The sequence below is a fragment of the Scyliorhinus torazame genome, chromosome 2 (genome assembly GCF_047496885.1).
Source record: "Scyliorhinus torazame isolate Kashiwa2021f chromosome 2, sScyTor2.1, whole genome shotgun sequence".
Taxonomy (NCBI): Eukaryota; Metazoa; Chordata; class Chondrichthyes; order Carcharhiniformes; family Scyliorhinidae; genus Scyliorhinus; species Scyliorhinus torazame.
The window spans coordinates 39,297,710-39,309,781 of record NC_092708.1 but is presented as its reverse complement, the minus strand read 5'-3'; the positions used below and the strand labels follow the sequence as shown (position 1 = coordinate 39,309,781).

Sequence of the window (12,072 nt, the reverse complement as noted above, 5' to 3'; positions counted from 1 at the left end):
AGGTGAATGATCCCAGCATTTCCGGGATGCTCCGTATTATCAGAAATCTCACAACCTAGGTACCATTCTTGCAAATCACATCGGCATCCTCGCCAAGATCTTGGCCATCATTCTTAGCCTGTGGTGGCCAGAATTGAACACTATTCCCCAGTTGTGACCTAACCAGGGAGCTATCAGACTAATCACACCTTCCTTGCCTCTGTATTCGATACCTCCATCAGTTAACGCTTTATAAAACAGCCTTCTCAACTCGTACTGCCAACTTCAAAGATTTGCATATGTATAACATAGAATTTACAGTGCAGAAGGAGGCCATTCAGCCCATCGAGTCTGCACCGGCTCTTGGAAAGAGCACCCTACCCAAGGTCAACACCTCCACCCTATCCCCATAACCCAGTAACCCCACCCAACACCAAGGGCAATTTTGGACACTAAGGGCAATTTATCATGGCCAATCCACCTAACCTGCACATCTTTGGACTGTGGGAGGAAACCGGAGCACCCGGAGGAAACCCACGCACACACGGGGAGGATGTGCAGACTCCGCACAGACAGTGACCCAAGCCGGAATCGAACCTGGGACCCTGGAGCTGTGAAGCAATTGTGCTATCCACACTGCTACCGTGCTGCCCTTTGTTTGTAACCCCAGGCCTCTGTTCTTGCATCCCCTGTAAAAGTGCATCATTAGTTTAGGTTACTTCTTCTGGTTCGTCCTAGTGAAATCCAGCACTTCACAGGGTTCGGTTGTATCCCCTCCTGAATTTGGTTAATATGCTCATCATTTACTAGATTTCAGTTTCATGTCGTCTGTTCAGTTTGGACTGATGTTCTGTAAACCAGATTCAATAACCATGATGCCCATGGAACTAGAACCAGGTAGAGTAGGAAAGGGTGAAAACTGGCTATGGATAAAAAATAAATTTTAAATGTTGCACAGTATAAGAAGCTTAGTTTATCATATCAAGTTGATTCCAATAGCGAATGACCCTTTATCCCAATGTATTATTTTTGTTGAATTAGAAAGAAAAGTAAGGCAGAATGGCATGTGACTATTGACAGAGAGCAGGATGATCATTTATTATCAATGCTACACAGGCTGCAAAATTACTAAGCAAGGGATTTTTTGTTTGCCAAGGAAGATACAGATGTTTTATATGTCGGTTTGTTGTGCATTTTAAATATCTCAAAGCAATGCGGAGATGACTTGAGTTTTTAAGTTTACAACAGTTTTATTGACAGTGCTTCAAAATAGCTTTGCAATCACAAAACGTCTGCACCAGGCTTATCTCAGCTCTTCCTTCTAGCAGCCTCCGGGGTATCTGCTTCCTCTGCTCTGAGTCCGTACCCAGACTTAACCAGTCAAGCACAGTGAGCAGAGAACAGTTACCAGACTTGTGCAACCAAACACAGTGGTTCAATTGAGTTAAGAGGTATTATAGAGCTACATGGTGACAATATTCATATTACTATCAGCATGGTTGATGAACAGATGGGCAGCCTTAGAATGGTGAATACATTCTCAGGGTCAGAAATGAAGTTTCTGAGATGTTCTTTCAGGAGATAAGGGAGGAAATTGCAAGAACACTGACATTAACCTTTCAGAAATCAATGAATATTGTGAACTTCACAAGAACTGCAGAAAGGCAGATGTTATTCCCACTATTAATAAAGGTGACCCTGGAAACTGTAGACTAATAAGTTTGGCATCAAATATGCGTGAACTCAAAAGATTAAAAAAACCTGGAGCACCTGAATAGAAGTAAAATTATATGGGTTCATCAAGGAGAGATATTATAGATATCTCTAATCCATAAGATATAGGAAAGGTCTTAGGCTATTCAGCCCACTGGGTTTGCCCTACCATTTGATCATGGTTGATTTGTTTCTCATCCCCATTCTCCTGCCTTCTCCCGATATGCCCCGATCTTCTAATTAATCAAGAACCTATCTGTCTCTGTCTCAAAGACACTCTGGCTGGGTGAGGGAGGAAGGTACGAGGCGATGGAGAGATTCAAAATCAAGGATGTGTATTTAAAATCAAGATCTTGTCAGGCCAGGAGAAAAGCTAATGAAGGTGGAAGACTCCAAAGATGAACAGAACAAATTAGTCAGAGTTAAATATAGTTGGGAAGAGGGCACACAATTCAATGTAAAAAAATGCAAAGAGCTCCAGATGGGTCAAAAATAATACAGGGACTTTTACTCGAAATGGAAGAAATAACATGCATGGAAAATGAAATAGACCTTTATTGTCAATGATTGGTGGCAATGAGTAAAGCAAATGAGGTTAATACGGAGCCAAAATAGTGACGTATTCCTGCCATTTTATACAGCATTGGTGGGAGTATACTTAGAATAGTGTGCATATCTCTAGTCACTGAAGTACGCAAGTGATATCTCAAGTGCTGTAACAAATCTGTACACAGCAGAGACATACAAATAACAAACAATGGAGATAAACCTGTAGGTAACTAATTTAATAATGTTGATTTGAGGATTAAACATTGACCATTGCATAAGTTTAAAGTGCAAGAGGCAAGGTTTAAAGGAGATGTACGAAGCAAGTTTTTTTTTTTTACACAGAGGGAGGTGGAAGCCTGGAACTTGCTGCTGGGGGAGGTAGTGGGAGCACATACGATAGTGACTTTTAAGGGGCGTCTTGACAAATACATGAAAAGGATGGGAATAGAGGAATATGGTCCCTTGAAGGGCAGACGGGCAGAATGGTCGGTGCAGGCCTGGAGGACCGAAGGACCTGTTCCTGCGCTGTAATTTTCTTTGTTCTCTGATATAAACCCACTCTTCCCCTTCCAATACTCCCATGGAGCCTTCGATGTCCACCTGAACAAGCAGATTGAGGCCTCAGTTTAACATCTAATGTAATTCCTGTGACAATGCAGCCCTCAGAGGATTAAACCTACAACCACCTGACAGCAAGAAAATGATGCTAGCTAAGCCAGGGATGACACCAAATTGCACAATCCAGAGGGACTAAATAAGAGAATGCAGATAGAGCAGGATAACATTAGACTGAAAAGACTAAGACTGTATTACATTCAAAGGAACAAGTTGATGGACGTACAGAGGCCAACTGACAAAAGTAAGCAATTTAATGGGTAGAATATACAATGTCATGTTTGGAATGTAGGTGTTGTTAACTCAGCCAGAACGTATTGCCTAGGGCAGCACGGTGGTGCATTGGGTTAGCCCTGCAGCCTCACGGCGCCGAGGTCCCAGGTTCGATCCCGGCTCTGGGTCACTGTCTGTGTGGAGTTTGCACGTTCTCCCCATGTTTGCGTGGGTTGCGCCCCCACAACCCAAAGATGTGCAGGCTCGGTGGATTGGCCTCACTAAATTGCCCCTTAATTGGAAAAAATGAATTGGGTACTCTAAATTTATTTTAAAAAGAACGTATTGCCCATCAGTAATTGCCCTTGAAAGGGCAGTGATGGGCTGCTTCCTTAAACTACTGCAGGCCAGTAAGGTGCAGGTGCAGCCACAGTGCTGTTAGGAAGCAAGTTCCAGGATTTTGACAGTGAAGGAACAGCGATATATTTCCTAGTCGGGATGGTGCGGGGCTTGGAGGAATTTGTAGGTGGTGATGTCGCCATGCTTCTGGTGCCCTTGTCCTTGTAATGATAGAGGTCGCAGGTTTCAAAGGCGCTGTCGAAGGAGCCTTCGTGAGTTGCTGCAGTGCCTCTGATGGGTGGTACACACTGCTGCCCCTGTGCGTCGGTGGTGGGGCAAGCAAACCTTTACTGTGGTGGATTGGATCCTGATAAGGCAGCCTGCGGTTGCTGGTTTAGCAAACACATCAAATAAACCTGTAATCTGATTAATTAGCAATGGAAATCCATTGATAGCCATTGTAAGCCCAATTGTAAAGTAATTTATTGCACCAATATCCAACAAATTTAAGATCTTTAAGTGAAAAGGAAACATAAACAAATAACCAGTAATTTATTGCACTAATAGGAGTGCGACAGTTTATTAGGATGATTAACTGCAAGTCAAGAAAGCAGCTCTGTGTAATTATGAATTTAAACTGGGGGGGGGGGGGGGGGGTAAAGAGAGAAAGAGCACCTCAGAACAGCAACACACTAAATCGAGCAGGCCCTTGTATCGCGGTTGGCCTGGGATAGCCGACTTTGGTCAGTGCGTAGAGCCGCTTGATTCAGGTTTAGAGTGTGGTCAGTTTCTCTCTCCAGTTAACACGTTTATGGGGAACCTGGTGCTAAATTATTCGTAGACAACCGGATGCTGGCTCAGTGTTTGCTATGCAGCACAGCGGTTATCACATTGCGATCGATTGTAAACCAAGCAGGCTTCGAGGACCTCAAGAGACAAGTAGCTAAACAAAATTACCAAAGCAAATCTATCAAGTGACTAAAAGGTGCGTGCATGGAGCTTGGATCCTCATCTGATTCATAACTAATCTGACCATGTCTATGATATATTTGGGCGGCATGGTAGCACAGTGGTTAGCACTGGTACTTCACAGCGGCAGGGACTCAGATTCAATTCCCGCTTGGGTTACTGTCTGTGCGGAGTCTGCATGCTCTCCCCGTGTCTGCGTGGGTCCTCCAGGTGCTCCGGTTTGCTCCCACAGACGTGGTTAGGTGAATTGGACATTCAGAATTCTCCTCCAGTGTACCCGATCAGGCGACAAGGGGCTTTTCACAGTAACTTCATTGCAATGCTAATGTAAGCCTATTTGTGACAATAATAAAGATTATTTACATATTTGGGTATTTGCACAGAATTGGAAAACCCAAAAGAGCTAATGCTGAGATTATGCGACCACGTGTCAGAAAAACTCAAGAAAATAATAATAGGCATATATGTAGAGGAGAATTTGATAAACAAAAGTACATTTGTAATACAATTTTTTTAAATTTTTATTATTAAGCGGCAATTACCCTGCACATCTTTGGGCTGTGGGGGTGAGACCCACGCAGACACAGTGAGAATGTGCAAACCCCACACGGACAGTGACCCAGAGCTGGGATCGAACCAAATACCTTGAGATACAGATACCAAGCTGAGCAGACTGAATTGGTGAAGTGAAGAGGGAAAGACAAAGTCTTCTGGTTGGAGCGAGTTTTAGTGACCACAGAGTTCCTGAGTGAAGCGAGTTCGAGAAATGTAATTGTTCAGTGTTGTCAGGGCATGGAATTGTTTGAAGAGGCAACTCCATATAGTAATGGAAAAATAGATAAGTAAAATATGGAGCGGAAAAGCAGGGAAGTGGATTTGCTTTGGATTGCTCTCGTCAAAACACAGCATAAAGATGGTGGACTGTGCCGCCTCATCCTGACTGTAAAGCCTTACGGTTCTTTAATCTGACTTTTGTGGTATTAGTCAAGAGGCCAATGAACTTCCTGCTCAAATAGTGTCTTGTGACTTAAAAAAAAACGCTGAGCATGCAGATGGAGCAAAAATGTAACCTCCCATCCAAAAGACAGTGCATCCAACAATATAGTACGGAGGGAATGTCAGATAGCATTATGCACTCAGACCTGCAACCTCCTGGTACAGGCAGGAGTGTGATTGATGCAAAAGGTCTTGTGGTTAAAGCAGCTAATATATTAAAATGGGAACTTCAAGTCGCATGACCAAGCACCTTCAGCACCCCACTCAACTGGCTGCCCAGATTTCTTTGCAACAAGTTTTGTTGCTTCAAATATTAAAGTGCAGAGCAACATTCCTGGTGTATAGCCCATTCCTGCAGCATTGTAATCACCCTCAGCTATGTCGAGAGATCAAAAATGGGCCTTGTTCACAGGGACATGATGAACAAAGCCTTAACACATGCGGCAACATGACAGCACAGTAGATAGCACTGCTGCCTCTGTGCCAGGGATCAATTCCAGTCTTGGGTGACTGTGTGGAGTTTGCATGTACTCCCAGTGTCTGCGTGGGTTTACTCCGGGTGCTCCGGTTTCCTCCCACAGTCCAAAGATGTGCAGGTTAAGTATAGGGTGGTTACAGGTATAGGGTGGAGGAGTGGGCCGTGTTCTTTTGGATGGTCGGTGCAGACTCAATGGGCCGAACAGACTCCTTCTGGACTCTAGGGGATTCTACAAATCTCTAGATAAAGGGAGAGAAAAATATATATCTGGAATTGAAAGTTAGTCTCCATAATGGTGTTACAAATGATCATTGATTATTGCGGGGGGAAAAACAACTGTTTCACTAATTTTCCTTCCCTAAAGAACATCGGTCATCCTTACCCTGTCTGACCGAGAGGAGACTCCAGACTCACAGCAATGTGATTGACTCTTAAATGCCCGTCTAAAATGGCCCAGCAATCACTCAGTTGAAGCGCAATTAGGAATGGGCAACAAATGCTGGCTTTACCAGTGACACCCGCATCCCAAAAAAGAGCAAAACAAATGTAATCAACATCATGACAGTCGTGACTTCTGGAGGTTGACTCTTCGGAAGGGCATTGGAAAAGGGGAACATGGGCGGCACGGCAGCACAGTGGCTAGCACTGTGGCTTCCCAGCAGCAGGGACCCGGGTTCGATTCCTGGTTTCGGTGACTGTCTGTGTGGAGTCTGCACGTTCTCCCCGTGTCGGCGTGGGTTTCCTCCGGGTTCTCCAAGTCCCTCCCACAAGTCCTGAAAGACGTGCTTGTCAGGTGAATTGGACAACAACAAAGAATACAGCACAGGAAATGGCCTTTCAGCCCTCCAAGCCTGTCATGATACCGACCTTTGCCAAAACCCTCAGCACTATGGGGCTGTTTAGCACAGGGCTAAAATCGCTGGCTTTGAAAGCAGACCAAGGCAGGCCAGCAACACGGTTCGATTCCCGTAACAGCCTCCCTGAACAGGCGCCGGAATGTGGCGACTAGGGGCTTTTCACAGTAACTTCATTTGAAGCCTACTTGTGACAATAAGCGATTTTCATTTTTCTTTTTTTTTTTTATTCACTTCCTTGTGCCGTATCCCTCTATACCCATCCTATCCCTGTGTTTGTCAAGATGCCTATTGAATGCCGTTAATGTATCTGCATCCACAACCTCCCCTGGCAACGTGTTCCAGGCACTCACCACCCTCTGTGTAATAAAGCTGCCTCGCACCTCTCCTCTAAACTTTGCCCCACAGACCTTAAACCTTTGCCCCCTGGCGACTGACCCTTCCAACCTGGGAAAGAGTGCCTGCCCATCCACTCTATCCATGCCCCTCATAATCTTGTAGACCTCTATCAGGTCACCCCTCAACCTCCGTCTTTCTAATGAAAACAATCTGAGTCTATTCAGCCTCTCCACATAGCTAACACCCTCCAGACCAGGCAACATCCTGGCAAACCTCCCACACACACTCTCCAAAGACTCTAAATCCTTCTGGTAGAGTGGCAACCAGAATTGTGCGCAATATTCCAAGTGTGGCCCTACCAAGGTTCTATACAATTGTAGAATGACTTGTCAGTTTTTATACTCGATGCCCCATCAAATGAAGGCAAGCATTCCATATGCTTTCTTGACTATCTTGTCCACTTGTGTCGCCACTTTCAAAGATCTGTGGACCTGCACGCCCAGATCTCTCTCTCTTTCTGTATTCCTAAGAGTTTTACCATTTACAGTATATTTCCCCTCTGTGTTAGACCTACCAAAATGCATTACCTCACATTTTTCCGGATTAAACTCTCACGCAGTGTACCCAAACAGGCGCCGGAGTGTGGCAACTGGAGGATTTTCACAGTAACTTCATTGAAGTGTTAATATAAACCTACTTGTGACACTAATAAAGATTATTATAGAAGAGAAAATCTCCGCTGGCCAAGAAGAGGCTCGAGAGAAAACAGAGGCCAGTGAATCATGCCCCTTGTCAGCTCGTTGTCCTGTCGGCAGACCACCAGGCCAGAGTGGGTTTCTGGAGACATTCCCATGCAATGCTTGACATGGAGGTGACAGGGCAGCACGGTGGCACAGTGGTTAGCATTGCTGCCTACGGCGCTGAGGACCCGGGTTCGAATCCCAGCCCTGGGTCATTGTCCATGTGGAGTTTGCACGTTCTCCCAGTGTCTGCGTGGGTTTCACCCCCACAACCCAAAGATTTGCAAGTTAGGTGGATTGGCCTCGCTAAATTGCCCCTTCATTGGAAAAAATAATTGGGTATTCTAAATTTATTTTTAAAAAAGACATGGAGGTGACCACCACAACACAAACCAGCATCTTAGGAGACTGAAGGCTGTCACCACCCTCCATAAATGAACTTTGTAAATGTAATGAGCAACAGATGGGGAAAATTTGTTTTGTGTTTCACATGTCAAATTTGAACAATGTACGTTTACCTATATTATGAATGAAATACAGTTTTTAGGCGTGTGTACCCAGAGCGATGACTTACTAAAAATATAAACACCAATTTAACTAAAGGGGGAAAAAGTGCACCAAAAAAAAAGGTTCAAGGCAATGAGATGCACACGTTCATTTAATCCAAAGTTACTGAGACCAACATTACACAAACCGAAATGTCAACCAATCTTTTCTCTCAGATACTGAATAACCTACTGTCTTCATTCAACGCTTAAGTGTTTTTTTAAATTTCACACTTACAGTTTTTTTGCTTTTTGGGCTGACGATCAATGTGCTCTTCAGAAAGATTTTACAAAGCAGATCGGTTGCCCCTCCTCCGGGACTAGAGTGATCTTATTATTATTAATGAGCGTGTAGACTAGTGGCGATCACTTTGATTGGCCTCAGAGCCTCAGCATTTCCGGAGGGGGGGGGGGGGGGGGGAGGGGGGTGCAAACTTTCATCACTAGTGAAATTCCACAAATTATTTGCCCCCCCAACAAAAAAAATTACATGGCCAATCTCTACAGCTTCCTCCCATTATCTTCCTCCTTACCTGAAGCGGGCTGCAAACACAATGCGTGTCCAAGTCACGAATTACCTTCACTAATTAACAGGGGAAACACATTCGCAATGAGTCTTTGGAATAGAAATTTCCAGTTCATGGGAAGTTTGTGAACCGACACTGAAATAAGTTCAAAATGAATATTTTCACTCTTTCCCCTCGCCCAGAAAAAATCCCGAGGATTCACTGTGAGCGGCCCTGGGACGCAAGTCGATTTGAAAGGGAAATTTCCGATCAACTGCGCGAAAAGGAAAGGGAAGCATTTGTCTTACCGGCAAATCGACGCTGACATCGCTGCCGTCCAGCAGCGAGACTCTGCAGGTGATGATGGAGCGAGAGTCCCCGGCCGCTGGGATGTGGGTGCCCGATCTCTGCGCTTCCCTTTGCTTCTCCTTGTCGGCGTGTCGGCGCACCGTGCGGCGCCCGAGTGTCCGCCGAAGGAAGCCCAGCATCTCCTCCTCCTCCCTGCTCGCTTGGGAAAGGGGAGGCAGAGAGAGTGGGCAGTAGGCACAATGTAACCGATCAGTGATACAGTGTAACTGATCAAAGATATAATGTAACTGATCAAAGATTATAATGTAGCTGATCAAAGACAATGTAACCAGCAGCACCGGCGGACTCCCAGCGCTGATCCGCCCGCGGAGGGGCGGCGTGAAACTGCACAAGAGGTGAAACTGGACTCACACACATGGAGCAGAAGAGCTCCCTGCTCCTGGAATTAACCAAATTCCTCCCAGCTAACGAGCATGCGTCAAGCCAGCCCCAGGAAATGGCGTCAGCGCCCCTCCATCCTCTAGGATTTAAGGAGCTGAGCAGTGCATCTCCTAATTCTCCAGACAGCCGCTGGGATGTCAGATCCTGCCGCCGGCCGTCCAGGCGGATCTAAGCGCTGCCCATGCGTCTCGTCCGCCTTGGCTTCGCCCCGAACTCATACCTCCCTCCACCCTCCCCCCACACACCCCCTACCCACCCTCCCTCCCACACTCCCCTCATCCTCCCCTCCCACACATTCCCTCTACACCCACCCACCCTCCCTCCACACTCCCCCACCCTACCTCCCCCACCCTACCCCTACCTCCCCCACTCTTCCCCCCACCCTACCTCCCCCACTCTACCTCCCCCACTCTTTCCCCCCCCCACCCTACCTCCCCCACTCCACCTCCCCACTCTACCTCCCCCACTCTTTCCACCCCCCCCCCCACCCTACCTCCCCCACCCTACCTCCCCCCCCCACCCCACCTCCCCCCCCCCCACCCTACCTCCCCCCCCCCCCCACCCAACCTCCCCCACTCTCCCCCACCCTACCTCCCCCACTCTCCCCCACCCTACCTCCCCCACTCTCCCCCCACCCTACCTCCCCCACTCTCCCCACCCTACCTCCCCCACTCTCCCCCAGCCTACCTCCCCCACTCTCCCCCACCCTACCTCCCCCACTCTCCCCCCACCCTACCTCCCCACTCTCCCCCACCCTACCTCCCCCACTCTCCCCCACCCTACCTCCCCCACTCTCCCCCACCCTACCTCCCCCACTCTCCCCCCACCCTACCTCCCCACTCTCCCCCACCCTACCTCCCCCACTCTCCCCCACCCTACCTCCCCCCCCCCACTCTCCCCCACCCTACCTCCCCCCCCACTCACCCCCACCCACTCTCCCCCACCCTACCTCCCCCACTCTCCCCCACCCAACCTCCCCCCCCCACTCTCCCCCCCCACTCTCCCCCCCCCCCCACTCTCCCCCACCCTACCCCCCCCACTCTCCCCCACCCTACCCCCCCCACTCTCCCCACCCTACCTCCCCACTCTCCCCCCACCCTACCTCCCCCACTCTCCCCCACCCTACCTCCCCCACTCTCCCCCACCCTACCTCCCCCCACTCTCCCCCACCCTACTCCCCCACCCTCCTCCCCCACTCTCCCCCACTCTCCCCCACCCTCCCTCCCCCACTCTCCCCCCACTCTCCCCCACCCTCCCTCCCCACTCTCCCCCACCCTCCCCCACTCTCCCCCCACCCTCCCTCCCCCACTCTCCCCCACCCTCCCTCCCCCACTCTCCCCCACCCTCCTCCCCCACTCTCCCCCACCCTCCCTCCCCCACCCTCCCCCACCCTACCTCTCCCCCACTCTCCCCCACTCTTCCCCCCCACTCTTCCCCCACCCACCCTACCTCCCCCACCCTACCTCCCCACTCTACCTCCCCCACTCTCCCCCACCCTCCCCCACCCTCCCCACCCTCCCCCACCCTCCCCCACCCTACCTCTCCCCCACCCTACCTCTCCCCCACCCTACCTCTCCCCCACCCTACCTCTCCCCCACCCTACCTCTCCCCACCCTACCTCTCCCCCACCCTACCTCTCCCCCACCCTTACCTCTCCCCCACCCTACCTCTCCCCCACCCTACCTCTCCCCCCACCCTACCTCTCCCCCACTCTCCCTCCCCCACTCTCCCTCCCCCACTCTCCCTCCCCCACTCTCCCTCCCCCACTCTCCCTCCCCCACTCTCCCTCCCCCACTCTCCCTCCCCCACCCTACCTCTCCCCCACCCTACCTCTCCCCCCACCCTACCTCTCCCCCACCCTACCTCTCCCCCACCCTACCTCTCCCCCACCCTACCTCTCCCCCACCCTACCTCTCCCCCACCCTACCTCTCCCCCACCCTACCTCTCCCCCACTCTCCCTCCCCCACTCTCCCTCCCCCACTCTCCCTCCCCCACTCTCCCTCCCCCACTCTCCCTCCCCCACTCTCCCTCCCCCACTCTCCCTCCCCCACTCTCCCTCCCCCACTCTCCCTCCCCCACTCTCCCTCCCCCACTCTCCCTCCCCCACTCTCCCCTCCCCCACTCTCCCTCCCCACTCTCCCTCCCCCACTCTCCCTCCCCCACTCTCCTCCCACTCTCCCTCCCCAACTCTCCCTCCCCCACTCTCCCCTCCCCCCACTCTACCTCCCCCACTCTACCTCCCCCCACTCTACCCCCCCCCACTCTTCCCCCCCCCACTCTTCCCCCCCCACTCTTCCACCCCCCCTACCTCCCCACTCTACCTCCCCCACTCTTCCCCCCCCACTCTTCCCCCCCCTACCTCCCCCCCCTACCTCCCCCACTCTACCTCCCCCACTCTACCTCCCCCACTCTACCTCCCCCCACTCTACCTCCCCACTCCTACCTCCCACACACTTCCCCCCCCCCCACTCTTCCCCCCCCCACTC

The 12,072-nt window shown here is 50.3% G+C and overlaps 1 protein-coding gene across 2 annotated transcripts in view; it reads right to left on the bottom strand.

The window, feature by feature from the left end:
* The window catches only part of epb41l5 (erythrocyte membrane protein band 4.1 like 5), a 211,912-nt gene extending 202,258 nt beyond the window's left edge, over positions 1 to 9,654 (bottom strand). The window contains exon 1 of one of the 2 annotated variants that reach the window (XM_072470182.1): positions 9,144 to 9,654. In XM_072470182.1, the coding sequence (XP_072326283.1) occupies positions 9,144 to 9,323 (180 nt within the window). In that variant the 5' untranslated portion in view covers positions 9,324 to 9,654. The remainder of the gene's footprint in view (positions 1 to 9,143) is intronic. The other variant, XM_072470187.1, reaches the window with a different exon arrangement.
* Positions 9,655 to 12,072: the final 2,418 nt, after the last annotated feature.